The sequence below is a fragment of the Citrus sinensis genome, chromosome 7, assembly GCF_022201045.2.
Source record: "Citrus sinensis cultivar Valencia sweet orange chromosome 7, DVS_A1.0, whole genome shotgun sequence".
Lineage (NCBI taxonomy): Eukaryota > Viridiplantae > Streptophyta > Magnoliopsida > Sapindales > Rutaceae > Citrus > Citrus sinensis.
Window position 1 is genome coordinate 6,798,022 of NC_068562.1, and position 24,977 is coordinate 6,822,998.

Consider the following 24,977-nt stretch of genomic DNA (forward strand, 5'->3'; position numbering starts at 1 on the left):
CCAATGAACCCAATTTGACATAAAAGAAATGGAACTGAGACTTCAAAATCCGAAGTATATTTTTATAATGCAAGCTGTCGCTGATGTCTACAATCTTCAGATTCCAGTGGAAGCACATGGACTGGTGCTCAAATATCAAGAGAAGAGTTGTAGAAAACTTGAATGACAGATCTTTTAAGTTTCAAGGGACTACTAATTAAAAAATCGATAACACAGAATACTTCAGAATTCATGATTTTAATGGTGAAAATCAGATAAGCATAAGCAGAAGACAATCTAAACTTCTTGCATAGAAACTAATGGAAGTACACGTTTGATTTTTGTAGTGTAAACATAAGAACACATGCACATTGCTCATCCCTACTCTATTTCAAAATAAAAAACGGTTTTCAGGAAAATGGGAAATAAACTTCCCATGGTGTAAATCTGCAGATACAGTCAATATGGTTCAGACTCTTTGCTTCATCTACTACTTGTCCAAGGATCTTCAAAATATCCAGATTAGTCAATTTTCACGGAGGAATAGATCTTGCGTACAAACCAGAAGCATGCGTAAAAGCCAATTGTCCCCGTCAAGACAAAGAAAGCATACGAAACAATTACCATGTACCCAAAGTAAAGGATGCCCGAAACCAGCTTTGTAATTTCCAACTTGGTGAAGAAGTAGAAAATTGAGTAGAGAAAAAGGTACAGAGCAGAGGAGCCAGCAGTCAGGTAAGATCTCCACCACCAATGGTAGTCCTCACTACACAACTGAAAGTAGCAGAGCACTATTGTTATCTCTGCGCAAGTGATTAGTAGTATAACAAACACGATAAAAAGGAAGCCAAAGATGTAATAGAACTGGTTCAGCCATATAGATGTCAAGATGAAGAAGAGCTCGATGAAGACAGCCCCAAATGGAAGAATGCCTCCAATGAGTATGGAGAATACTGGTGTCATGTACCATGCCTGCTCTGGTATCTGCCTAGGAATTTTGTTTGTCTTAACGGGATCTTCAATGGCTGGCTTTTTGAAGCCCAAGTAACTACCCACAAAGACCAAGGGCACTGAAATGCCAAACCATAGGAAAACAAGAGCAAACATTGTCCCAAACGGTACCGCCCCAGACGATTGTTCTCCCCAAATTAAGGCATTTAGCACAAAGAAGACTGCAAAAAGTATTCCTGGAAACATAAATGCAGTTTTTAAGGTATTTCTCTTCCACTCTGTGCCTTTGAACATCTTATACAAACGAGCTGAGGCGTAACCAGCAAATAAGCCCATGAAAACCCACAGAAGAACCATAGCAGTCATAAGCCCCCCTCGGTTGGATGGAGATAGGAAACCCAGCAATGCAAATATCATTGTTACCAGTGTCATCCCAAAAATCTGAACCCCTGTACCAACATAAACACACAGCAAACCAGCATTGGTTGGTGCCCTGAAGACATCTCCGTGAACAAGTTTCCATCCTGTCTCTTCCTGAGCCTCTTCTTGGGTTTCCAACTGATTATAATTCGCAATATCTCTGTATAGAGTTCTCATCATGATCATGGCCACCATGCCAGAAAGGAATAAGACAATCATCAGTGAGTTTATGATGGAGAACCAGTGGATCTGATCATCATTCATGAGTAGGTATGTATCCCAACGAGAAGCCCATTTTATATCACTTTCCTGAAAAAATAAGCCAGAGCAAGTTAGAATTAACTCTGCAATTGGTAGAAGGAATTATTGAAACAAAGTGTTCTAAAAGACTACCTTGAAGGTAACATCATACGTAAACACAATCTCCTTATCTTTGTCAACTTCTTGTGGAATAGCAGTACCCTGAACTAAATTTTTGGTGTCTTTGTTGCATGTAGTCACCTGAGGGTTCTTTTCAGACCACTCCTTGTATTCATGATTGATACTGTTTACAAGATTTTGATTAAAAAACAAATGAGATGAATAACCAGCCACAGAATCCAAGTTCATGCCAAGTAACCCTAGTTTTCTAAATAGCATAACATGTAAACATGTTCAGAATCAGTAAAAAACCTGTTTGGAGTAACCTCAAACCCCACAATTCGTGCAGAATCAGTCTCACGATCCTTGTGGTACATGACTCTGAAGCTCAAGTGGTTATTGATAAAGTATTTCTCTTCTTTGCTCTGCAAAACCAAGTAAATGGTTACTTATAAATACAAACACTTCCACAATAGCATTTGATTATTGAAGCATACCCCTTGATAATTTCCTTTGAATCCAACACGAAAACCATGTTCATATGTCGTAGACTGACTTCCATCTCTTCTTTGTCTGAGAACAGCAACTGGAAGGTTGTCAAGAATCCTGCAAATCCATCATAGAGCTTTCAATGTCAATACGAAACAGATCAACTTATCTATGTAACAAATGACTTTTCACCTAAAGAGAAAAATAGTAAAAACATAACAAGGATACACCACACAAAGGATGGCCAACACTTACAAATTAACTCGGTATTCATCATCAATTTTTTCTTTAAAATTTTTTGCAGATTCAGCATCAACTTTTACTCGACAGGCTACTTTACATGACAGATCCTCCCTCATTTCGAACTGGCATATAAATCATAAACTTAGAACCACAGAAAAGAAAGTAAAAAGAATAAAGGCAACAATATGCAAAGCTGTTTCTATCAATTCAGTTGTATGTAAGATACAACTAAAGAATATAGGGAAAAGGTACAGATGCTCACTTCATACACAGAATTTTCAATTCTGTCACCACGAAGAACCTCCCCCAAATTTTCTGCACTGTTCACAATCTTTGCAGGCTTACAGTACTTCAAGAAGTAGTAGTCATATGGCAGTTGAGTCTTTGTAGATGATAGTTTGTTCACTTTGACATTTAGTGGATCGTGCTGTTCAAAGCAGAAAAGCATGGGATAAACAATAGAGAAGTAGCTCATCATCAAAGCCAGAACATACCATATAAGTACACACGAACACCTTGAAATATTCCTAGAACAGATAATATTAGGTTTGTGATAAGGAAATGAAAAGTGTTTATAATCAAACAGTCTGACAAATTGAGCAGATAAGCCCATATAACAGCATGTTACATCTATATACAGATTTAGGAACTCTTGCATGATATATTGGATCTCGTAATGGATCAATCATCTGTTGGAAACAAATAGTTTTCTTATTTCATTTTCATTTCAAAAGATTGGCATAGTCACAAAATGGAGTTCTACCATGGTGAGCGATTATTAAAAACTCAAACAGTCAACAACAGTTACATCATAATTGAACTCTCACTTGGAAAATAAGAGTGAATCACAAATGAAACCACTCAATGCACACAATAAAACACCATAAGCATATCCTAGAGAAAATGTCACTTCCTAATGTTACACTTCTACTACAAAACACTTATTAACAGATAACCCAAATCATCACTCCAAAATTATTGAAGATCAAGCAATACCACTAAGACCTAACATATATGTATAGAAAATGAGCTACACAATGCTTTGGCACAAGACAAGTATTTTCTTTTCACATATTTATGTTAGTCGTATTATTTTGAACTTCAATAAAATAAAACCCATAATAAATATTACACCAAACAAGTCCACAGATTACACCATCTCATCTCTTTAATCGGTAAGCTAACGTAACAGCATCCATGACACATAAAAAAGAAAACTTGCACCGTAGACTAAGTCAAGCTCAATATTTGACATTAATCCCATCAAAGAAATCCAGATCCAAAGCAAAAGACAAAAACAAACATCAGATCAAACATCAAGAACCCTAGATCCAACTCAACAGCGAGAAGTCAAATACAAAACAGAAGAAAACACAAACAAACATAACAGCAAGACATGAAACAAAAACACCCAGAAAAAAAATAACAGCAAAAACAAGAAATAGAAAACTAAAACAAGAAAAGCAAAAAAGATACGAGAAGTAAAAGTAAAAAAGAAAGGTGGCGTGTTGGGGGATCAGAGGGGGGGGGGGAGAGAGAGAGAGAGAGAGTGTGTGTTTACTCTTTGAAAATCACGAGGAGCAACGCCGGGAAGGTAGAAAGAGTGGGCGGAGGAGATGAAAAGGAGAGTGAAGACAAGTATTTTCATTGTTTTTGTGCAGAGTTTCTTAGGTTTGTTCATTTTCGTGTTTGTTTCACAGAGAAAATGGAGACGAGATGAATATTTAAGAGATCTCGGGCAACTTTGTATTTTGCGTTAATAAAAAAATTGGTCATCTCATGGTCATTCATTGGTTTTCGTTTTGCTATTGCCACGACTTACTATTTTTGCTATTTCCAAATTCCTTCCTCCTCGTTATAATAATAATAATTATTATTTTTCTTCCTTAATTTGAATATAGACATTATATTAGAATATGATTTAACCGTCTTTTCACGCAAAGCTAAAAGTCTCACCGGGTAATAATATTTTGGGCGTATGACGCTAACACTACCAACGAACCCGATAACAACCTTGAAAACATTTTAATTAAATTTGCGATGTAATGTTAAAATTGTAATGAAGAAATATATTTTACAGACAACAAATGATGAGAATTTAATAGTTTTTGAGTTACAAACATGTTATACAACAAATAACGTTCGCCAAACATAGTATTAAACAGATGATTTTCCTTTTTTTTTTTTCAACTAAAACAAAATTTGACACAGCACTTCTTGTTAACTACCTTCCGTTTCCGTGGTTAAGCTCAGTCAGCTAGCTGGATAATAAAATAATAGTATTCATTGGTTTGGCAAAATTCCTCAAGAGTGCCATTTTCTTTTAGAACACTGTAGTTTCCTAAAAGTTTTGCACCTCATAAGATCAAAAGGAGGAAAACAAATCCGATGGATAATTGTGATAGAGGTACACAACAAACACATTTGTACAAAGAGTTTGGAAACTTGACACTAGCTGGGTATTCTAACAACTTTTATCACAACCAAAAATATGAGATTTGAACTTGTCAAGCTCAGCCAAAACCTCTTCTTCAGGCCGGTAAATCAAATCGATCATCCTCCATATCTGCAACACATGCAAGGGTGACGATATCAATCCCAGTAATTGAAAAATTTAACAACCAATTAAGGCATAATTATATTGTTCAACAGAATGCTGGGATGCTGCTTATAGCTGATTCACAAATAAGTGAACTTGTGCAATTATAAGAGACCATGAAAAAACAAAGCTGGATTGAACCAGAATAATACAGGATTATAGGACAGATCACCCCCGGAGTTTCCTATTTTCTGATCTTTACTGTTGACCAAATTGGAACCTCAATTCATAATGAGGTGATCCATTTGTATGTTGTGCATGTGTAAGACTAAAGTCAATTTTCCTATACCTGTAGTGTGCCACCACCTCCAGTACTTTCACCATCGTCAGACACACTAACAATCGTCCATGGATCAGATGCATTCCAATGGAAGTCAACAACTTTGTCTCTGAATCATATGCAAAAAAAATACTAAATAGTAAATGACAATCTTATGAAATTCAGCAATAAAGAAGGTTAAATGCATGACCAAAAGTTTAAATTATCATCTCCTATAGCTGCATTACCTATGTCCAGCATGTCGGAAGAATAAGCCGGGTGGATAATTGGGTACTTTCAATTCACCATAATCTTGCTTCTCACCAATCTAAAAAACAACTGAACTTTATTATACACAAAAATATAACATGATCAGCCACCATAGATTGTGTTACACATTCAGTCATCAATACTGTCAATCTCATATCAATTATGCCAATGCCTTATGGAAAACAAAATACGAACCACCGAAACTCTAGGAATCATATACTATAATTCTTGCTGGATGAGATGGACATTGTGGGGGAGACAGGGAGATATCTCAAAAGGACTGTAAAAACACAAAATACAGACTGATAGACAGACGGACAGAATCAATATACTTGTGAATGATTCCAACTACAAATGCAAGCAGCATCAATAAAAGCCAATTCACACTTTGTCACTAGTATGTCTCATCAAAGAATTCCAGATGAGAGAGAGAGAGAGAGAGAGAGAGAGAGAGAGAGAGAAGGAATAAGGCAGGCAGGAGAAATTTTCAGGGCTTCACACCTTCTCATGATCCCAGATGTTTAAAATTCCATCCTCTGCAGAACTTCCAAAGACTGATGACTTGTCAGGAGACCACTGGAAACAAATGAATTGCTGATGTTAAACATAACCCAAAATAAAAAAAAAATATATATATATACCTCAGTCCTAAAGATGTAATCAGGCAACATACTTACCTGTACACAAAGGACAGCAGCACTATGACCCTCAAATTTATGAATAGGTGATCCAACTCCATCAGAAGTGAGTTTTCGGCGGTCAAACATATGAATAGAGTTATCAGCAGACCTATAAAAAAAGCAGGGGAGAGTAGGGCCAGCAAATGGAAGATGTATACCTCAATCCATGAAAATGAAATTATTTGTTCACAAGCATACACAAGTGTAGAATGTGAAAGGAAGACATAAAATTCATCACATGATGATTTGGTCAATGTCCTATAAGAGAGTAGATGTATAGATATAAATACCCCGTCAATATGAGATTCACATCATGGGGATTCCAATCAACACAATGAATATCAGCATTATGAGCTTTCTCAACCTGCCTCAGAAGAAAAGAAATTGCAAAAGCAAGTCAACAACAAAACCCAGAACTGTTCTCTAACTATTGAGAAGATCACAAAAAAGCAAAAAACTAAACGGAGAAATGGATAGATATGATGTGAAGAACAATGACCTTGACAGCTGGAGTAGAGCCAGATCTGGCATCCCATAGTATAAGGCACGAATCATCACCTACACTGCAGAATTCCTGTGCACTACACATAAATAATAGAAAACAATAGAGCCCATCATAAATCCAGAAATGGTCATTCTGCTGTAAAGCAGAAGAATCAGCAGGCATTGATGAGCAGATTATCTTTATAGTTTATTGCTTCCCATATTATCTTTTTAGTTCAGCAATTCAAGACCAAATTACAGAATAAAAGAGGGAAGAGATAAAATAAATGACATCTAAATTTATAAGAAAGTCCAAATTACGGAATAAAAGAGGGAGGAGAGAAAATAAATGACATCTAAATTTATGAGAAAGTCAGTGTTACTTAGCAGATGGTAAATTTTACCATCTAATTGGATCAAGAATGCATAATTACCTTGCTACATATGCCCAATGCACTGGCTAAATAATGAGAAATACCTTGATGGACAGAACTGAACGTCTTCAACAGTGTCTTCATGCCCTAGGTATTTACCTCGTGCCCCAATAGAAGGGCTCTCTAGAGGTTTATCACCATTCCCACCACTCTTGGAAGCATTTTTAGAGTTGGCACCACCAGAAGCTGTAGATTTTGCAGAACCTGGTTCTGCTGCCAAAGCCGAGACATGGTCTTGGACGCTCCATAAAACCACTGACTGATCCTTGCCTGTCAAAAAAATCTCATCAACCAAAATTGTATGCTCAGAAAAGATTGAACTCATGACAAGAAGAATGAAAAGAAATAATCTCAATTAAGAAAAGATCTGATAAGGAAACCCAACTCATAGGCCAAGAAAAACAAAAGAATAAAGTACTGGTATTTTCATAATGTTCGGAAGAACATGTTATGCAACAATCTTATCAAGCCAAGGAAAAAAGAAAGATATAAAAAGGCGCAACCTCCAGAGAGCACATAGGGTTCAGTTGGACACATGGCCAGAGCAAATTCAGCATTATCTTGATGGCCGGTCAATATCTGCAAGATGGCATGCTGCATGTTAGCAAAGCTTCACTTTGATTTCAGAAAACCAATAACAAAGATATGGTAATAAGTGAACTCTCTCTAAATGTGTGTGCGTGCATGCTACAGGGCCAACACTAACAAATACACTAGCTATCACAACCAATGGTGATGATAACAATTATTTCTTAGCACAATCGCACCAGATCTGGACGAGAATCAGCAGCTCCTAAGACAGCATGGCGATTAGGTTGTGCCTCAACATCCCAAATGAGGACCTATTTTGGAAATCACAAGAACATAGTTCATTTGAGCTTCATTAACTTAATCACGTTGAGATGTATAAACATAAACATAATTCAAGTTATTCAAACATTTGATTCTCTTTATTAAAAGGATCAAAGATGAAAACAATTGCTTACATCAGGACTATCAGTGTGTGTGGCTACTATTTTACTGTTCTGTGGGAGTTCTCTTATTCTGTTCACCTGCAAGATCATGTTCATTGATTGCTTAAATCACTCTGGATAGCTAAAATACCAAGCAGCACAAAATAGTCTAATATGCAAATCATGAGAAAAGTGTGCACACGGGCTGGTATAGGTTACAATTTTGAATAATAACAAATGAAAACCTTAGAGGTGCAAAATCAACAAACTGCCAACGCGATGGCATAAATCCGCAAATCCCAAGGAAGGCAAAAAGGGAAAGTGATGACATACCTCGCCAGGATGTATGATTGTTTTAAATTTCTTTACAAAGGGTGAGCGTGCTTCTTCATTGAACTGTAAGATTAAGCAAGAAAAGAATAATATAATTATGCAATGAGACAAATCCAATTCAATCAGATATAGAAGAAATCAAATGAGGACGAGTGGCCGAAAAAGGGGTAATAACCATTCACAATAATGTCACCTGTGATATGTGCTCTGCAGCTGCAACTCGAGGCTTGACAACCTCACAGTTTGCTATTACAAGAGTATTTGGAACACTGCCATCCGTCTGAGTACAGGAAATTAGAAGAAGAATAAGAAGAATGGCAACAGAATATGAAATATGTTCTGCACCAAGAAACTTGAAAGGAGCTCACCAACTATAAAAAATAAGAAATACACAGTTGATTGTTTTACAAACTGAAACTTGCCTGTTCAGAAAGGTAAAGACGTTGGCGATTCTTGTATGTAGCTTGCTCAAGTTGTGGACCCCATCTATCAGAACAACAGAAGGATTAGACATTCACTTGAACATTTTAGCTATTCCTAAAATGAGAGTTAAGGTAATTGTGTCTAAATCCCTACGTTTTTTAAGTACTAAAATGCATAAAAACATACAATTTTGAAAATTTCCCCCCAAGTTTTTCTCTTCAAGCAACCAGAGGGTTCAACGAGAAAAGAAAGTGACATTGAAGTAAATGAAACATGTAAAATAATTGTGTCCCAAAAATAATACATTATCATTTTTTCTTTCCCTCATTTTACCACCAACCAAACAGAAATAAGTAAATCTGGCAATTTAACCTCACCTTACATTGAACTACAAATAAATAACACAGCATTCGAAACCTAAAAAGCACAGAAAGAAAACAAGAAATTCGTTGACAGGATTAGATGCATTCTAACATCGACAAACGTTCTTTACTTTCCCGTCCAAAACCTTAGACACCCACAGAGTAAAAATGGCTAAAACCGTTGAAAATTTACTTTTCTTCACCCATAAATCCTCAAAAACAAATATTATCGAAAGCACCAAAATAAATCCTCACTTTTTACTTCAAATTCAAGATACCCGCTTAAGAAAAATTGGTCCAAACCCTAAAACACGAAAAAAAAAAAAAACCTGTTTAAACTCACACATTACGTCTTTATCAGCAACCAAAGACACAAAACTTAAAAACAAGAAGAACCCACAGAAGAGGAATAGAAGATAGAGCAGAGTGTGTTTGTTTGTGAGCGTGTGAGGACCTGCAAGAGAGAGAGGGCCAAACGAGGTTGTGATTGGCGAGCCAGTCATAGAGCACAGGAACTAAGGACTTCCATTGTGTGTATCTATCATCAACCGATCTTTCCATTCCTTTGCGTCCCTCCTTCATTTTTCCCTTCTGCTTATTTCCTTTTCTTTTCTAAATTTTTTCCCTGTGCTTTCGGCTTTCCCGCCTCTGCTTATGCTGCTGCTTTTGTCTCTATTTGATTATTTGTGAAGTAAATTGGACAGACCGATAGAGAGTTGGCAATTGAGTTGGCAGAAGAGGTGGGATGCGTGTTTGGGGTCCAAAAAGTGATTTTACCGGAAGTACTTTTCTTTTTACAAACATTTTGATTTCTTAAAGTTAAAAATTCTCACAACTTTAATCATTTTTCTCTAAAGTTAAAACAACCCTCTTTTAATGTAACAAAATTTCTTAATTATAAAGCTTTAAAGAAAGCTTTGAAAAAAAAGGATCCAGTTCTTTGTTTTAAGAAAGTGACACTTAAGTGTCAAAGCACAAAATATAAGTTACTGATCAAATTTTATTATTACTTGCATTTAAAAAAAAAATTCAATTTTTTAGTCATTGGAAAACAATTTAGCCACATTAAATTCAGAACAACAAAATAAAAGATTTTGATTTATCATTTAGGTCCTATGAGAAATTGATTTGCTATAACTTTTAAACTATAGTTACTATATAAAAAATTATAATTATAAAATAAAAGTTAATAATACATAATAAATATAAATTTTAAAAAATAATTTTAATAAAATTCTTTAAAATATAATAAAATTTTCATCTTACAAATTTAAATTGAGAACAAACAGGGATATTTATGTGCTTGAGCTGTTAATTTACCAAGGCATAAAACTTGGAATAGCCAAGCAATACCTATGTTACCTCACGTTGAATAAGTGCCTAAAAACGGTGCGTTTTAAATTACAAAACCGTTTGTTTTTAAAAGCTATCAGAGTCTGAGAGCTCTGTTAAACTCTGGAATCACTTCCAAATAACTTAAAAGCACTTTCATCATCGATGGAAATCACCGGCGAAGACGGTTCCAAAGTCCAAATAAAACCCTTTTCCAACACCGTGTTCGGCAGAGGCTCAGGGTGCATCACAACCGACCGTACCGTATCCCGCTGCCACGTGTTGTTCTGGCTTAAAGACTCCTCAAACGGGACCGAAACAGAGCCCAGAGCTTGTTTCGACGTGATTGGAAAAAATCCCATATGGGTTCGGAGCGGAAAGAGCGGAAAGCTGAAAGCTTTTAGGAGAAATGAGAAGGGTGAGGTTACGGTTGGTGATTGGTTCTATATTGGTGGTGGTCAAAGTCAGCAGCCCGTTCGGTTTGCTGTAAAGAGAATAAATGAGCAAGAAGCGGAGAAGGAAATGATGGAGGCTGGTGAATCAAGTGAATGGAGTTCTGGTGGTGAGTTGGAGAGTGTTGATGTATCAAGTATTGACCCCGTTAAAGGTATGGTCTTTAATAGTGTATTTATATGTTCATTTATAGAATTTGGAATTGGAATGGATTGTGAAATTTGCTTTGTTAAAAGAATATTATTGGATTGTGTTATTATTTATGAAACGGGTTTGCTAATACTGTGTCTGAAATTCTGTGAATGATGAATTGCTGAGATTATTTGAAATGGAATGAAGATTAAATATTGAAGTGAACTTTCTCTTCAATACAGAATTTCGAACGGCAATGGACTATGTAAATGCTTCGCTTAAATAAAAGCATAGATTATTTATAAAAGAAAAAAGCTTTGTGCTGTAGATTTCGGATGATGTGAATAGGTTGTGTAGATTATTCAAATGAAAGTTAATGAGAAATTCTGCATTCCTTTTGTAGAGAATTTGGAATGGGGAATGGTTCTTGTAAGTGATTTGTTAAAAAATGGCATTGTTAAGCCTTTCTATTTATGGAGCATATACAAGATCATTTTGGTGTGATGATCTTGTATGCAAAGATGTTTATGATGTGGAAATGATGCAGAATTTTATAAGTACCCTGTACATCTTGTGAAATGCAGAATTTGGTTTTCTTGTGATTGGCCACGAGTTTGATCAGTATCCTAAGGAAAAGATCCGCGAAATGAAAAACTGGGACTGGTTTCTTGAGGAACCCAGAAAAGATAGTGATGGAGATGATGAGGTTACTGATAAAAGGAAGAAGAACGGTATGAGGAGAAGGAGAGGGAAAGCTACAAAGAACGATGATGATGAAGATGAATGGACAGGAGAAAGTGAAGAGGACAAAGAGGTGATTGCTAAAGTAAAAAAGATGCAGAAACCAACATATTCTACTAGGTCAAAAGATCATGACAAACAACAAATAGGTAGGAAAGGTGGCAGAAGTTTGGTGCAGAAGAAATCTATCCCTGCAAAGGCAGAAGAGAGTGAAGACGAAGATGATCCCACGTTGGGAGGCTTTTTACTTGATGATGGGGATGAGGAACTAGGAGTAGAAAGCAATGTGGATCAAGAGGAGGAGGAAGAAGAATTTGATGATGTCAATGATGACTAAAATCATTTTCGAAACTTATGATGCTGGGTACAGATTCAGTGGTAGTCATGGTGCACCTGCCACTGGATAAGTGGATATAATAGTACTCAAGGATAGCTTTTGTGTTCATGCAAGCTGGAGATTTGTTACAGCGTTACAGAGAAATGCAATTACATATTTGTCTTGCATATCTTGCCAAATAAAACTGTTTCTTGCGATGGAAGAAAAATGGAAGAGTAGCAGAAGCCAGAAGGTGTAGTTTTACATTAACATTCAGGAATATTTTATTAATCAAATGAGAAACGTTTAGCACACACAAGGAGAAAATGAAAATTATAATTAAGTTTCGAAAGCCCTCTAAATCAGGATTTGTCATTAATGATAAATTCAATTTACGAAAGGTTTAAAATTAATTACAAGTAACTTAACTTTTTAATAAATGTTTATTAAAATAGCTAGATAGAACATGGAAATGGGTTTTAGAATTAAACCATATGGGATTACTACTCTCTAATATTCATTGATACTTTTACATTGAACTTCCGACTAAAAAGGAACGGATTGAGTAATATATATATTCTCATGGATAATTATTTAAGCTATTGCATGACATTATGGGGATTAGTTTCAGTTCTCCCTCGATTATCAAATAATTGAGTGGAGCCAGTTTATTCCTCACGAAATGTGAGTGAAGTAGACACCCCTCAAATATTAGAGAGAGTTTTTAGAGAGGGTTTAAAGAATTTGGGCCACGTTTCAAATGAGTACATGCCACGACGAAAATTCCAGTTGTATAATCTATTTGTAAATATTAATTGTAATATCAGTAACAATCATGTATAACAGTATTAAAAAAAAAGTCATTGCATGACATTTTTGTCAAATTATTGTGTTAATTTTACTTTATTGATCCTAAATATCTTTTCTTAACTCTTCCCTAGAGATGCTTGCTGCATCCAAACTAATACCAATCCAACCCATTTCATGAATAAAAATGTGATCACTTAACCAACCCTAATGAATTTGCAATAAGTGCATGAATTAATATGACAGAAACACCAACTTTGCACACCCAAGAAGGGAAAACCAATTGAGAAAAAATTGATTTTTATTGCTCATATGAAAAAAAAAAAAAAACAAATGCATTGCTTTCTCTTTTATAAAAATAACATTAATATATTTTATTCTTTTAAATCAATTCCAGTTTTGTTTGACATTAATATATTTTAATTCTTTTTTTTTTCCTCCCAAGCAGATATATCTTTTTTACAGGATTATTTTTCAAATACTAAAGTTCAGATAGGACTGACGGGCATATGATTGTGAAGAAGAGAACAACATCTGTTAGGAGGGGGGGGGGGGGGGGGGAGATTTTATTGAATTAATGATTGGTTGTGTTTCATTTCCTCTTCACTGTTATGTTAGATGAGCTGAGTTACATCGTATACATACAAAACTGGAAAATTTTTCTGTTTTAACAGAATATGTGGTTATGAAAAAGAGCTGATTAAAGTGAACCACGTGAAAAAAGTGTAACGTAACTCTATTTCCACTGGATCAATCACGAATCGCACAATTTAAAAAAAGGGGGAAAAAAAAATTCTGAAATCATTTGAATGAGCCTAATAAGTAGTAGATACTTAAAAGAAATGAGTCCATCTTATTTAATAATTTTATTCATGTCAGAAATATGGTTATGGTATGTTGTACGTCGTTGCCTGCGCAGACTTGCAATCAATTTCTCTTGTTTCAATTAATTTGAACCTTCTTGATGGTCCAGGCTCTCAGGTTTTTTTTAATCAATATAAATGTCTAACTTGTAGTGATATCTGCAATATTAATCACATGCATAACATTATAATAAAAAAAGTTGCAATTAATTTCTGTAACGAGTACGAAAAGAACATTAAATTTAATAAAAGAATGTAATCTTTTTGCATATAAATTGATTATTTGAGACATTTGAAAAATGAAAATTATTTATTAACAGTCTGTTTTCTAATCACAACTTTAACACAAAAATGAAATAAAGTAACAAAAACAAGGAATAGAATCGAAATGGTGGCATCACTATTCACGTAATCAACGGGTGAGTGGGGAAGAAGAAGAGAGAGAGAGAGAGAGAGAGAGGAATGTTTTTAGCTTTGAAAGTTGAAGCAAGAAATTGATAACTTGAGAGAAAGAGAGACATCGAGAACCTGCTTTTGTCACTGCACATGAGCACTGCATATTTGTGTTGGCCTTTGAATAGTCTGAAAAACACAGCCGTGCGCTCTCGTAAATCTTCTGAAGCCAAAATCAGCAGCCCAAATGGACCTATAGAACCTTTAACTGATGCACTTTTATGGCTGCAAAGCAACTCTGGGTTGGTCCTACTTGGTTCCAGAACTTCTGCTTTCTCTAACACCGTTGTCTCAAATGAGATCTCAATATCTGCCTGCAAAAAGAAAAAAGATAAAATAGAACATAAACATATTCATAGCCAGAATACCGCTAGCTCTAAACTTAACCAACCTGTGCATTTGTGATGCCGGTGACTTTATGCAATGATACCTCATGCAGCAATTTGCTTCGAAGTTCTACTTGGTTTCCGCGCAACCTCTTCATTTCTGCAATAGCCACTGAATCAACTATTTTCCAGATTTGTCGAGCCAAAGATTTCGAGGAATTGCCTGCAAAATGAGTCCAATATATCAATTGGATGGTTTGTATTTAACATGCCTTGTCCCATTAAAGACAATACATATTGTATAATAAAGATTCAACAAGCACTATGTAATCCTGAAACAAAGTATTTACTGAACAATTATTCACTTAAAATTACCTGTAATCCCGACCAACCTTTCTTGATATCATCATCCTTACTTGATGATTCATTAACCCATCCCAATAAAATCCTCCTGTGCTTAGCATTATCATAGAAAGTCTTCGAAGCATAAAATTTGCCGTAATCATATCTTAATCCTCATTACTATCATATGTCCCAATTGTGTAACAGTCATGCAAAGTTCTAAACAAGCTTGCTTTAAGCACATGTTTAACATGTTGCTGTTTAATAATCGATGTGTCATTGACACCCTTTAGGCTATTACTAAAAACTGGGAAAAAGTCGAGGCACTCCCACATACCAGAATGTTTAGCAGAATACAGTGGCTTTTTAGCTTTAACCCAATGTATAAATCTTTGCTTTTATATAGAATTGCCAACCCTGTGTCCTTAATTTCGCTTCCTATGATCAGTCTCCATTTCTCACCAGGATCAAGCCAAGCAGTGCTTGTATCTCTAAATAAACTTGGATTAATTTTGTCGGTGGGTGAAATTAATGGATTTTTTGATGTGTTAATCCACTCTCTGAGATAAAGATCAGACAAATTTTTGGGCACAGCCAAGTTCTGCACTTATCTGTTATTTCTGTCAATTCCAGGGTACAAGATGATTGGTTTGCCTCCAGGCAGATTGTGGCAGAGCTTGACCAAGACTCATTTGATATCTGATGGCTGGATCATGTGAGATCCAGTTAATCAGATCCATTGATGTAGAGTGTCCCCACACAAGAATTTTCTTCCATATTGGACCTTTTGGATTGTGTTGGTAGAAAAAGTGATAAATTCCCTCGCAAATCATCGGTCCTGAAATTGACAGGAAAGACTTCTAGTTAATGAAACCTTAACAACAGAACACTGAACAAGAACAAGAACTATGGCTAAAATATTTAACCAAAACAACAGTGGCGAGAAAACTAAATTAAGTGCAGGAAAGAACTAACCATTGGGATCTGCATATCCAAACGCGCCATTTTTTTCCAAAAGGCGGAAACAGGGTACCAAAAATAATTTTAGAGACATAAAAATGAACAATAAGATTAACAAGAATCTATCAGACAGAGAGAGAAATACCAATAAATACCAATCATCCAATACTTTGGAGGCTAGAAATGATAACCAGATTTGTAAGGCTGATTTATAGAATTAGATTTTGATTTTTGAAGGTTTTTGTAAACCTGGTGTGAAGGTTCAAGCTCAACTGCATCATGTTCAAGCAAGAGAGAAAAGGAAAGGAGTAGACAAAGACAAGAGCTGGCCATTTTGTGGTAGCTGCTTGATAGGTTTTTTCAGAAGAAGAAACATATACAAGCTATTTATATTTGTTCATAGATCGATGAAAAATGAATGAGAAAGCTTATATTATAAAGATTCGGTGAGAATTTCACCTTTTCGTAAATGGGATCTTGTTAACGTGTGGCCTGAGATTACATCCTAAAGAAGATTATTACCACAATGAATTTGGTAAAAAGATTTTTTTTTTTTTTAAATGTTCATGGTATGGATGGTGTCAATTTCAATCAGGCTTTTGTCAGGTCCCTGTTCTTTTCTAGTTATTTACTTGTAAAAATCTGATTAAAAAAAAAATTATCTTTAGTCTAAGACGTCAAGATAATCTAATAGAAAAATTGTCAGTTTTTAACAGGTTTCCATATTTTCAAAGTTTTAATTGGGTAAAAATATTTCCGTGTGTGTTCTGCATTGAAGTATTGGCAGTAGTAATGTCTAATGATCTTTCAAAAATTTAGCAATGAAGAGAGATTCAGTTAATCTCTTTTCTCAGATACATCCAAGATGATGAGCAGGAGAAAATCAGAGGTTTTCTGATGAGAGGTAGAATTAGAAACCCCAGGTTACTGCATGGGGTATTTTTATGATTGTTCAGGTTTTACTTTTGCAATTTTCATATTAAATCAAAGCTTTATATCTTTCTTCTTTTTTTTTTTCATGTTTCCTTATTTTGGTGATTTGCAACATGAGTCTCATATCTGTAATTAGACTATGTTCACCAAGGAAATATATGACATGGTTTGGCTATTTCATTGATAAGGCTTAAGAGGACTCACCACCGAGAGAGCAAGTAACAACATGATTTAGATAAGAAAAATAGTAAAGAAAAAACAATTGTATATTTCTAAATATTTGTTTATTGTAGGAATATATGTAATCGCATGTCATTTCTTCTTTCTGTCGTCTTCAAACGCGTGGTGTTCTCTTTCTCTTGCTCAATTTATTTGAGCTTTCTTCATGCTCCAGGCTCTCAGGCTCGTAATGTTTACCTTCTCAGTTCCATTGTTGAAAGCATACAAGTGAGCCTTGTCATGAATTGCCAAGGTTGGATAAATTCTAGCTGTGATACAAGCTTTGCCGCCTCCACCAAAGCTTTCGACTATAGAGCGATCAATCTATATATAAACAACCAAATCATCAAAACTGCTTGTATTGTTCATGGTCAACTAATAGATTCTCATATGTTAATTAATAGCAACTCACCAGACTTCTTATCGATAACTTCTCATGAACTGGATCCAGATCCAGAAATGCTCCATAGCTGGTCTTATCATTATCGTCATTTATGGAAGACCTATTAAACCAAAAATAAGAGGAGAGATGGGTAAAAGATATAACTTGCGGCAAGAAATTTATTAGAGCTTGAGTGAGAGAGAGAAAAAACGGTCATTAATACCTGCTTTGATCACTGCACATGAGCACTATATGTCTGTCCTGCCCTTTGAATATTCTGAAGAATACTGCTGTATACTCTTGCAAGCCATTTGAAGCCAAAACTAGCAGCCCAAATGGACCTAGAGCACCTTTAACTGATGCACCCCTTTTGGCTACAGAGAAATTGCGGGTTGGTCCAAATTGAGTCCAGCACTTCCGCTTTCTCAAAAGCAGTTGTCTGAAATGAGATCTCAACATCTGCCTGTAAAATAAATGGATAGTAAAGATTTAAAAACCCCTTATGCCCTTAATTTGGCAGTTGCCTATTACTTTAATTGAAGCAAGAACTAACCTGTGCAGCTGTGATACCAGTTATTCCAACCATTGATCCTCTCTCCAGCAATTTGGCCGGCCATTTAACTTGGTTACCACGAAGCTTTTCGATTTCAGAAATAGGCCATTGCATCAGTTGTCTCCCAGATTTATCAAGCCAGAGGTTCCTAGGAGTTGCCTGAAAAATGAGTCCAAGAAAAGATGGTTAATGATTGATGGCTTGCCACTAAAACAACTAAATGATTTATTTTAACAGATTTCTTACTAAAGTGTTACTGATACTATAGTTTCCATATGCTATTATATTAATCAAGATCTTCAAAATTAAGTCGGAACTTGGAAAAATATTCAGTTAAACAATAATTATTCACCAATTTACCTGTAATCCAGCCCAACCCTTCTTGAGATTATCACTGCGAGTAGATGACTCATTAATCCATCCCCACAAAATCCGCCTGTTCTTAGCACTATCAAAGAAAGTCTTAGAAGCATAAAATTTTCCATAGTCATATCTTAATCCAGAATTATCATCGAAGGAACCCTCTTCTGCAATGTGTGTATCTGTGGTAATGTTGTACGTCCCAATTGTGTAATAGTCCTGCTGATAATTACTTAAGCTTACCTTAAGCACATGTTTAATGTTCGGTCCAATAACCGATGTATCAACACCCTTTGGGCTCTTGGTGGAAACAGGAAAAAAATCTGGACACTCCCACATTCCGGATTGGTTTGTAGAATATAAAGATTGTTCAGCCTTAGTCCAATTTACAAAATCTTTGCTTCTATACAGAATAGCTAGCCCCGTGTCATTTATTTTGCTTCCAATGATCACTCTCCATATCTTATCGGGACCTATCCAAGCTGTGGTTGGGTCTCTAAACGAACCTGGATCAATTTGGTCAGCTGGAACCATTAATGGATTTTCTGGTGGCTTAATCCATTCCTTAAGGTAAGGGTCAGATAAATTTTTCGGCACAGCCAAATTCTGCACTTGTTTATTGCCAGCATCAATTCCAGTATATAAGACAGCGGGGTTACCCCCAGGAAGGATTGTGACAGAACCTGACCAGCAACTATTGGCATCGAATGGCTGTGATGGATAGATGGCTGCATCATGTGGTGTCCAGTTAACCATATCCGTTGACGTAGAGTGTCCCCATACAACCGTGTCCCACAGCTTGTATTGATAAAAGAAGTGATAAATTCCCTTGTAAATCATAGACCCTGAAGAAATTTACACTACACCATTACATTATTTCGACCATTATAGATTGATTATTTCTCAACCAAATTAGGATGAAACATATAGACCAAGACAAAATGGCAACAACAACTACCAGAAAAGCAGAGAAGTACTAACCGTTGGGATCTGCATATGCAAACACACCCATTTGTCCAGGCCGTAATCAGAACATGAGACCAAACAAATGTTAGAGACACAAGTAAGGAAGTAAAGATTAAAAATTCAAAACGAGATAAGACAGAAATGAAAAAAGATTTACCATTCATCCAGCTACTAGGAGGCTGGAAATGATAGCCGGTTCGATAAGGTTGACTGGTGATAGAAGAAGAAAAAGATTGACACGTTTGAAGGGTTCTGTAAACGTGTTGTGATGCTTCAAGCTTGACAAAAACATGGCCTAGAAAGAGAGCAAAGAAAATGAACAGACAGATAGAAGAATAGCCCATGGTTTGTTAATGAGAAATGCAAAACGCAGACTGCATGTCTTATAGAACGCGTTGTGCTTTGAAAAGTCGACAGAGAACTGACCTTTACTTTTATAAGTCTTTATGATAGATTTTACACGTTACGTGCTATATGGTGTGAATTTCTATGTTTTAACAAAATCCATACCAATCCTTACAAAGAATTGTATATATATATATATTTTGCTTATGTTTGATTTCTCAGCAACTCTGGAGTCCAGATTTTGACAAAATCTTGATGTCCATTTGCAGGAATACTGTGCAGAAATTTTTTGTGCTTCTGTAATGTTGAGTATGAACTACAAATTAGTTATATAGTCAAGTGCGACAGGTCGGTTGAAGACTTGTCAGTACTATGACATGTCGGTTGGAGTCCCTGAGAAGGCTATATGACAAAGATATTTTGTCCTCTGTGTGTACAAGGAAGACATGTGACTTCGCATGTGATTCACTTAAAGGAGACGACAGCTTGAGCTGCCGTTTCATCACTTAGAATAAACAAGATGAAGACACGTGGCCAGGAGGCTGATCAGAAGTCAGTTAAGGCTGTTAACCTGTGCGGGAAGCTGCTGGACTTTATCACTGAACACAGGGGAAGCATGCTGGTGATTGGGAGACCTTTTCTGATCGAACATTGCTTATATATATAGCTCGGTACCTTGGAATACTGATATGTGTGTTAGTCGTAATCTTCTCTAAAGAACTTGTACTCTGTCGACACTCATTCAATAAGCTTGGATTCACCTTTTTCACAGTGGGCGTAGGCTTCCATAGCCGAACCACTATAAGTTTCCTCTGTGTTGTTCTTTCTGTTCTTTGATTCTTTCTTTGATTTTCTTTGGTTGTTAAGATTGTTTAAGCGTTCATTCAACTGAGTACTGATCATCTACAATTTTAGATACAAGAACCTTTCTTGAGTGGATCTTGGTGAGCCATTATCAGTTCTTTACTGGTATTTGGTTTGACATGTAATACATTTTCGAGAAAGAGAATAACACATATAAGTTAAGAATAGAGTGAGAAGAAATGAGAAATGATCCTCTTTTTGTCTAAAATAGTTTTTACTGCTTAATCCTTCACTGTATAATCTTCATTGCAGCTATTTTGTTTTAATTAATTTGGGCTCTCTCCATGCTCCAGCCACTAAGAGTTGTGATTTTTACACCTTCAGTTTCCGCAGTTAAAAGCATATCGTTGTGCCCTATCATCAGTTGCCAAGATTGGGTAAACCCTGGCTGTGATACAAGCTTTGCCTCCAACACCAAAGCTCTCAACAGTAGAGTGATTAATCTGCCAAAAATGGTTATCATGAAATGGGTTAAAGCAAAAATCTATAAATGTGTCAAAGGAGAAAGGAATTGGCAAATAGAGCACAACTGCAGAACAGTTAGAACATAATTTTGCTCCTTGATACATGCTCCTTTATACACGGCTCATTTACGCCCACAATTAGCCCTCAGTCTGCACCGGATTTATAGCAATTATTTTTAAATTCTTTTCTTTCCAGTTTTTTGTATAGCAATTAAGTTCTTTCAATTTCCAGTTCGTAGGCTTGTGTATAGAGCTTGTTCTGTAACTTGGAAAATTAATAAGAGAAATTATTTATTCTCTATATTCTTTCATCTACCTTAGTGTCTGCTGCATACTGTAGATTTGTCTGTTTTGGTTCTTAATCTCTGTGTATTTTTAACTTTGTATAACCAACAAAAATTGGCCATATTTTACGGCAATGTTAATATCAACTCACCAAACTCCCCCGTGACAGTTTCTCGTGAACTGGGTCCACATTCAGAAAAGTCCCATTAGTGGTCTTATCTTTGTCAATTGTCATTGTCCAAGGATGACCTGTTACCAAAAGTAAAAATTAAAATATAATGACAGCAAAGAAGAGTTGGAAAACATGAAGTTTGATACGGAATTTAGAAAGTGGAAGAGAGGAAGTGAAGAAGCTGCTTTGGTCGCTGCACGTAAGCACTTCATAATTGTTTTGGCCTCTGAATATTCTGGAAAACACAGCCGTGCACTCTTTTTAAGCCGTTTGAAGCCAAAACTTGCAAACCAAATGGACCTAAGGCTCCATTAACTGATGCACCTTTCGGCTACAGAGCAACTGTGGATTGGTCCAACTGGAGTCCGGCATTTCTGCTTTCTCCAAATCTGTTATCTCAAACGAAATCTCAACATCTGCCTGCAAAACACAGAAAATATAATAGGTAGGATGTGGTGGTGGATCAAAATTAAGGGTGTCAGTTAGTTTTTGTGTTGGATATCTAGTATGCTAGGCCTAGCGTCACAACACCATTGTCAGTGGCGGATCTACAGCTGATCTGGTCCAGAAAAAATCATTTAAACCTCTTATATTTTGATTAATTTTATATAACGACAGAGTTTTATTTTAGTTTCATATATATATATATATCCCTAATTCAGTTACCTTTATGTTTTCATCAATTTCATATAACAACAGAATTTTTATTTTATTTTCAAATATGTCCCTAATTCAATTATATGTTTTTTTTCCAATTGAAATTAATGACTTATTTTATAAAATGATTAAATTATATATTTATTGAATAGATTAAAAACATTAGGGGTCTAAAATGTTATCATTGCTTTAATTTATTTTTAAAAATTTTAATTGAAAAAAGTATGTCAATGTAATATAACATCGTCTCTAATATTAAAAGTACTAAAAAAAATAAAAGTAATAATTATTAACATTTCCAAAAGAAATTTATGTGAATTTTGAGATTTTATTTATTAGTTACATTGACTAAGATGACAAGTTAGAAAATAAAATTTATGTATTTTGAGGAGATTTTGATTGAAGAATCATCAGCATCTAGTTTTTAAAAAAGAGTCAGAGTGACTGACAAAGAAATTACAGTACCAAATACTTTTTTGCTGGGTTAAATTTAATTTATTATTGAAGTTTTTGACTAACAATATTTTTATAATTTAAAAAGGTAAATAGATTTTAATTGTTTAATTTATTTAAGCCTCAAAATTAAGTACTTTTCAAATATAAAAGTTCTACTTGTAATTTTTAATTGATTATAATTACATGCATTGATTTATTCTAACTTGAAACTCTTAATTGATTCATTAATTCTTATATAATTACATGTTATTATAGGTTGTAATTTCAGATTTCATGATTAAAAAATAGTATTTTTATATTTAAATTATCTTTTGTTTTTTACAATTTTTATATAATTTTTTGTTTAAAAAACATATTTATAAGGTTTTTCATGTCTCCTTTATTTAATGTACTTCTTTTTACTCATGAATGTTTATACTCACTTTAAAATATAAAATTATCTTTTGTTTAGGTCAGGGTAATACAAACTCCTGAATCTGCTCCTGACCATTATTATACTAAGCGTAGACCAACCTATACAGGCTTTTGTGATACCAGTAATTTCAAGCAATGATCCTCCTTCCAGAAATTTGTTGGGAAATTTTGCTTCGTTCCCACGAAGCCTTTCAATTTCCGCTATAGGCCACTGAATCAGTTGTTCTCCGGATTCGCCTAGCCAAAGACTCCTAGGAATCCCTGCAAAATGAGCTCAAGAAACGTGTCTGAATGACTTAAAGATGACGGGCCACTTGGCCAAATGAATGCATAGTTTAAAAATTTCTCAGTCGACCGAATATTAAATTATTGCTTGCTAATTCTATGCTATTATATATATTAATCAAGGGCCTTTGTTTGACTTTGTTACGCTGACCACATGCTTGCAACAAACTCACTGAAAGAATGATTATTATTAAATTACCTGTAATCCAGACCATCCCTTGTTGACATCATCATTCTGAATACATGATTCATTAATCCATCCCCACAAAATTCGCCGGTTCTTAGCACTATCAAAGAAAGTCTTTGAAGCATAGAATTGGCCATAATCATATCTTAATCCCGAAACACCCTTCATTGAACCCTCCTCTGGAATGTACTTATCTGTTGTAACATTATAAGTACCAATAGTGTAACTGTCAGAAAATGTTTATTCAAAGCTAACCTTGAGAACATGCTCAATGTTTGGTCCAATAGCCGATGTGTCGACACCGTTTAGGCTATTAGTATAAACCCGAAAAAGATCCGGACACTCCCACATTCCAGTTTGGCTGACAGAGTAGAGTGGATTTTGCAACTTTAACCCAATGTACAAAATCTTTGCTTCTATACAGAACTGCCAACCCTTGGTCCATAATTTGGCTCCCCATGATCATTCTCCATCTTATCAGGACCAAGCCAAGCAGTGGTTGGATCTCTGAATAAGCTTGGTCCATTTCGTTCAGTGCGCAAGATTAATGGATTCTTTTGGTGACTTAACCCATTCTCTAAGCTAAAGGTCAGATAAATTTTTGGGCACAGCCAAGTTCTGCACTTGTCTGTTTTCTAGGTCCATTCCAGTATATTAGATGGCTGGCTTTGCCTCCGGGCAGGATTGTGGCAGAACCAGACTAGCAAGCATTGATATCAACAGGCTGTGATAGATAGATGGCTTGATCATGTGAGGTCCAGTTAATGAGATCTACACTTCTTAATAAATCTAGGAGAAGAATTCAAAAGCTTTTATGAGACGTTAATTCATTTTTTGGCAATCAAATTTCAATATTGCAGCATCAGCACACTATTATACACTTCTGAAACATCACAACTGAACATTTGAGTTATTTCACGTGGATTATTTATTATTAAAGTTGAGATAAAATGTATATCCAGGAAAAAAATTTTAATATGTAACTAGCTAGAAAAGAGGGGGGGGGGGGGGACCAACCATTCGGATATGAACTCCATATTTCCATTTGTGCATGCGAAAACATTACATTTTCGAAAATATAGGAAAAACAAAAAAGTTATCAGCTGAAGCAAATGTGTGAGATATAAACAACCAGATTAAGAAAGAAAGAAAAATGAAATACCATTGAGCCAGTTCTGAAGAGGCTGAAAATGATAACCAGTTCTATAAGGTTGACTTGTGGAAGTAGATCCAGAAGTTTGAAGGAATGAAACAGAGAAAAGAAAAATAATGAACAGATAGAAGCAGTGGCCACATCCATGTATGCTTGTTTTGCTTGAGAAGAGAATGATATGCAAGCCATGTTATGTACGAGAATTTGTAAGCACTTTTCAAGCCATTACGTATTTGGTCAAATTGATATATTACAGTTACAAGATGCCGTGTGTGATTTTCCGCTTCACATTTCGGAAAGTCATAAGTCGATCGCGTGT

The 24,977-nt window shown here is 35.4% G+C and overlaps 3 protein-coding genes and 3 pseudogenes across 3 annotated transcripts; 1 reads left to right on the forward strand and 5 right to left on the reverse strand.

Moving 5' to 3' along the window:
- Positions 1-261: 261 nt before the first annotated feature.
- LOC102606986 (transmembrane 9 superfamily member 7) lies at positions 262-4,206 on the reverse strand. Its single transcript, XM_006465970.4, has 7 exons — positions 4,004-4,206; positions 2,705-2,869; positions 2,455-2,564; positions 2,208-2,316; positions 2,023-2,135; positions 1,744-1,894; positions 262-1,659 (listed from the first exon to the last, which is right to left on the reverse strand). The coding sequence occupies exons 1-7, from the start codon at positions 4,121-4,123 to the stop codon at positions 502-504; spliced, it is 1,926 nt and encodes a 641-aa protein (XP_006466033.2). The 5' UTR covers positions 4,124-4,206; the 3' UTR covers positions 262-501.
- A 502-nt stretch (positions 4,207-4,708) lies between these two features.
- Positions 4,709-9,959, reverse strand: LOC102606687 (WD-40 repeat-containing protein MSI4-like). The gene is made up of 15 exons (XM_006465969.4): positions 9,693-9,959; positions 8,876-8,939; positions 8,647-8,733; positions 8,454-8,516; positions 8,154-8,219; positions 7,935-8,009; positions 7,671-7,746; positions 7,212-7,437; positions 6,750-6,831; positions 6,541-6,614; positions 6,248-6,359; positions 6,072-6,146; positions 5,549-5,628; positions 5,331-5,430; positions 4,709-5,008 (listed from the first exon to the last, which is right to left on the reverse strand). Exons 1-15 carry the CDS (start codon positions 9,818-9,820, stop codon positions 4,907-4,909), a joined length of 1,410 nt encoding a protein of 469 aa, XP_006466032.2. The 5' UTR covers positions 9,821-9,959; the 3' UTR covers positions 4,709-4,906.
- Positions 9,960-10,665: 706 nt separating this feature from the next.
- Positions 10,666-12,400, forward strand: LOC102631287 (uncharacterized). The gene is made up of 2 exons (XM_006465968.4): positions 10,666-11,177; positions 11,740-12,400. Exons 1-2 carry the CDS (start codon positions 10,736-10,738, stop codon positions 12,231-12,233), a joined length of 936 nt encoding a protein of 311 aa, XP_006466031.2. The 5' UTR covers positions 10,666-10,735; the 3' UTR covers positions 12,234-12,400.
- Positions 12,401-14,181: 1,781 nt separating this feature from the next.
- On the reverse strand, positions 14,182-16,421 carry LOC102630986 (beta-fructofuranosidase, insoluble isoenzyme CWINV1-like; annotated as a pseudogene).
- A 513-nt stretch (positions 16,422-16,934) lies between these two features.
- Positions 16,935-19,743, reverse strand: LOC102630690 (beta-fructofuranosidase, insoluble isoenzyme CWINV1-like; annotated as a pseudogene).
- Positions 19,744-20,582: 839 nt separating this feature from the next.
- Positions 20,583-24,550, reverse strand: LOC102618739 (fructan 6-exohydrolase-like; annotated as a pseudogene).
- Positions 24,551-24,977: the final 427 nt, after the last annotated feature.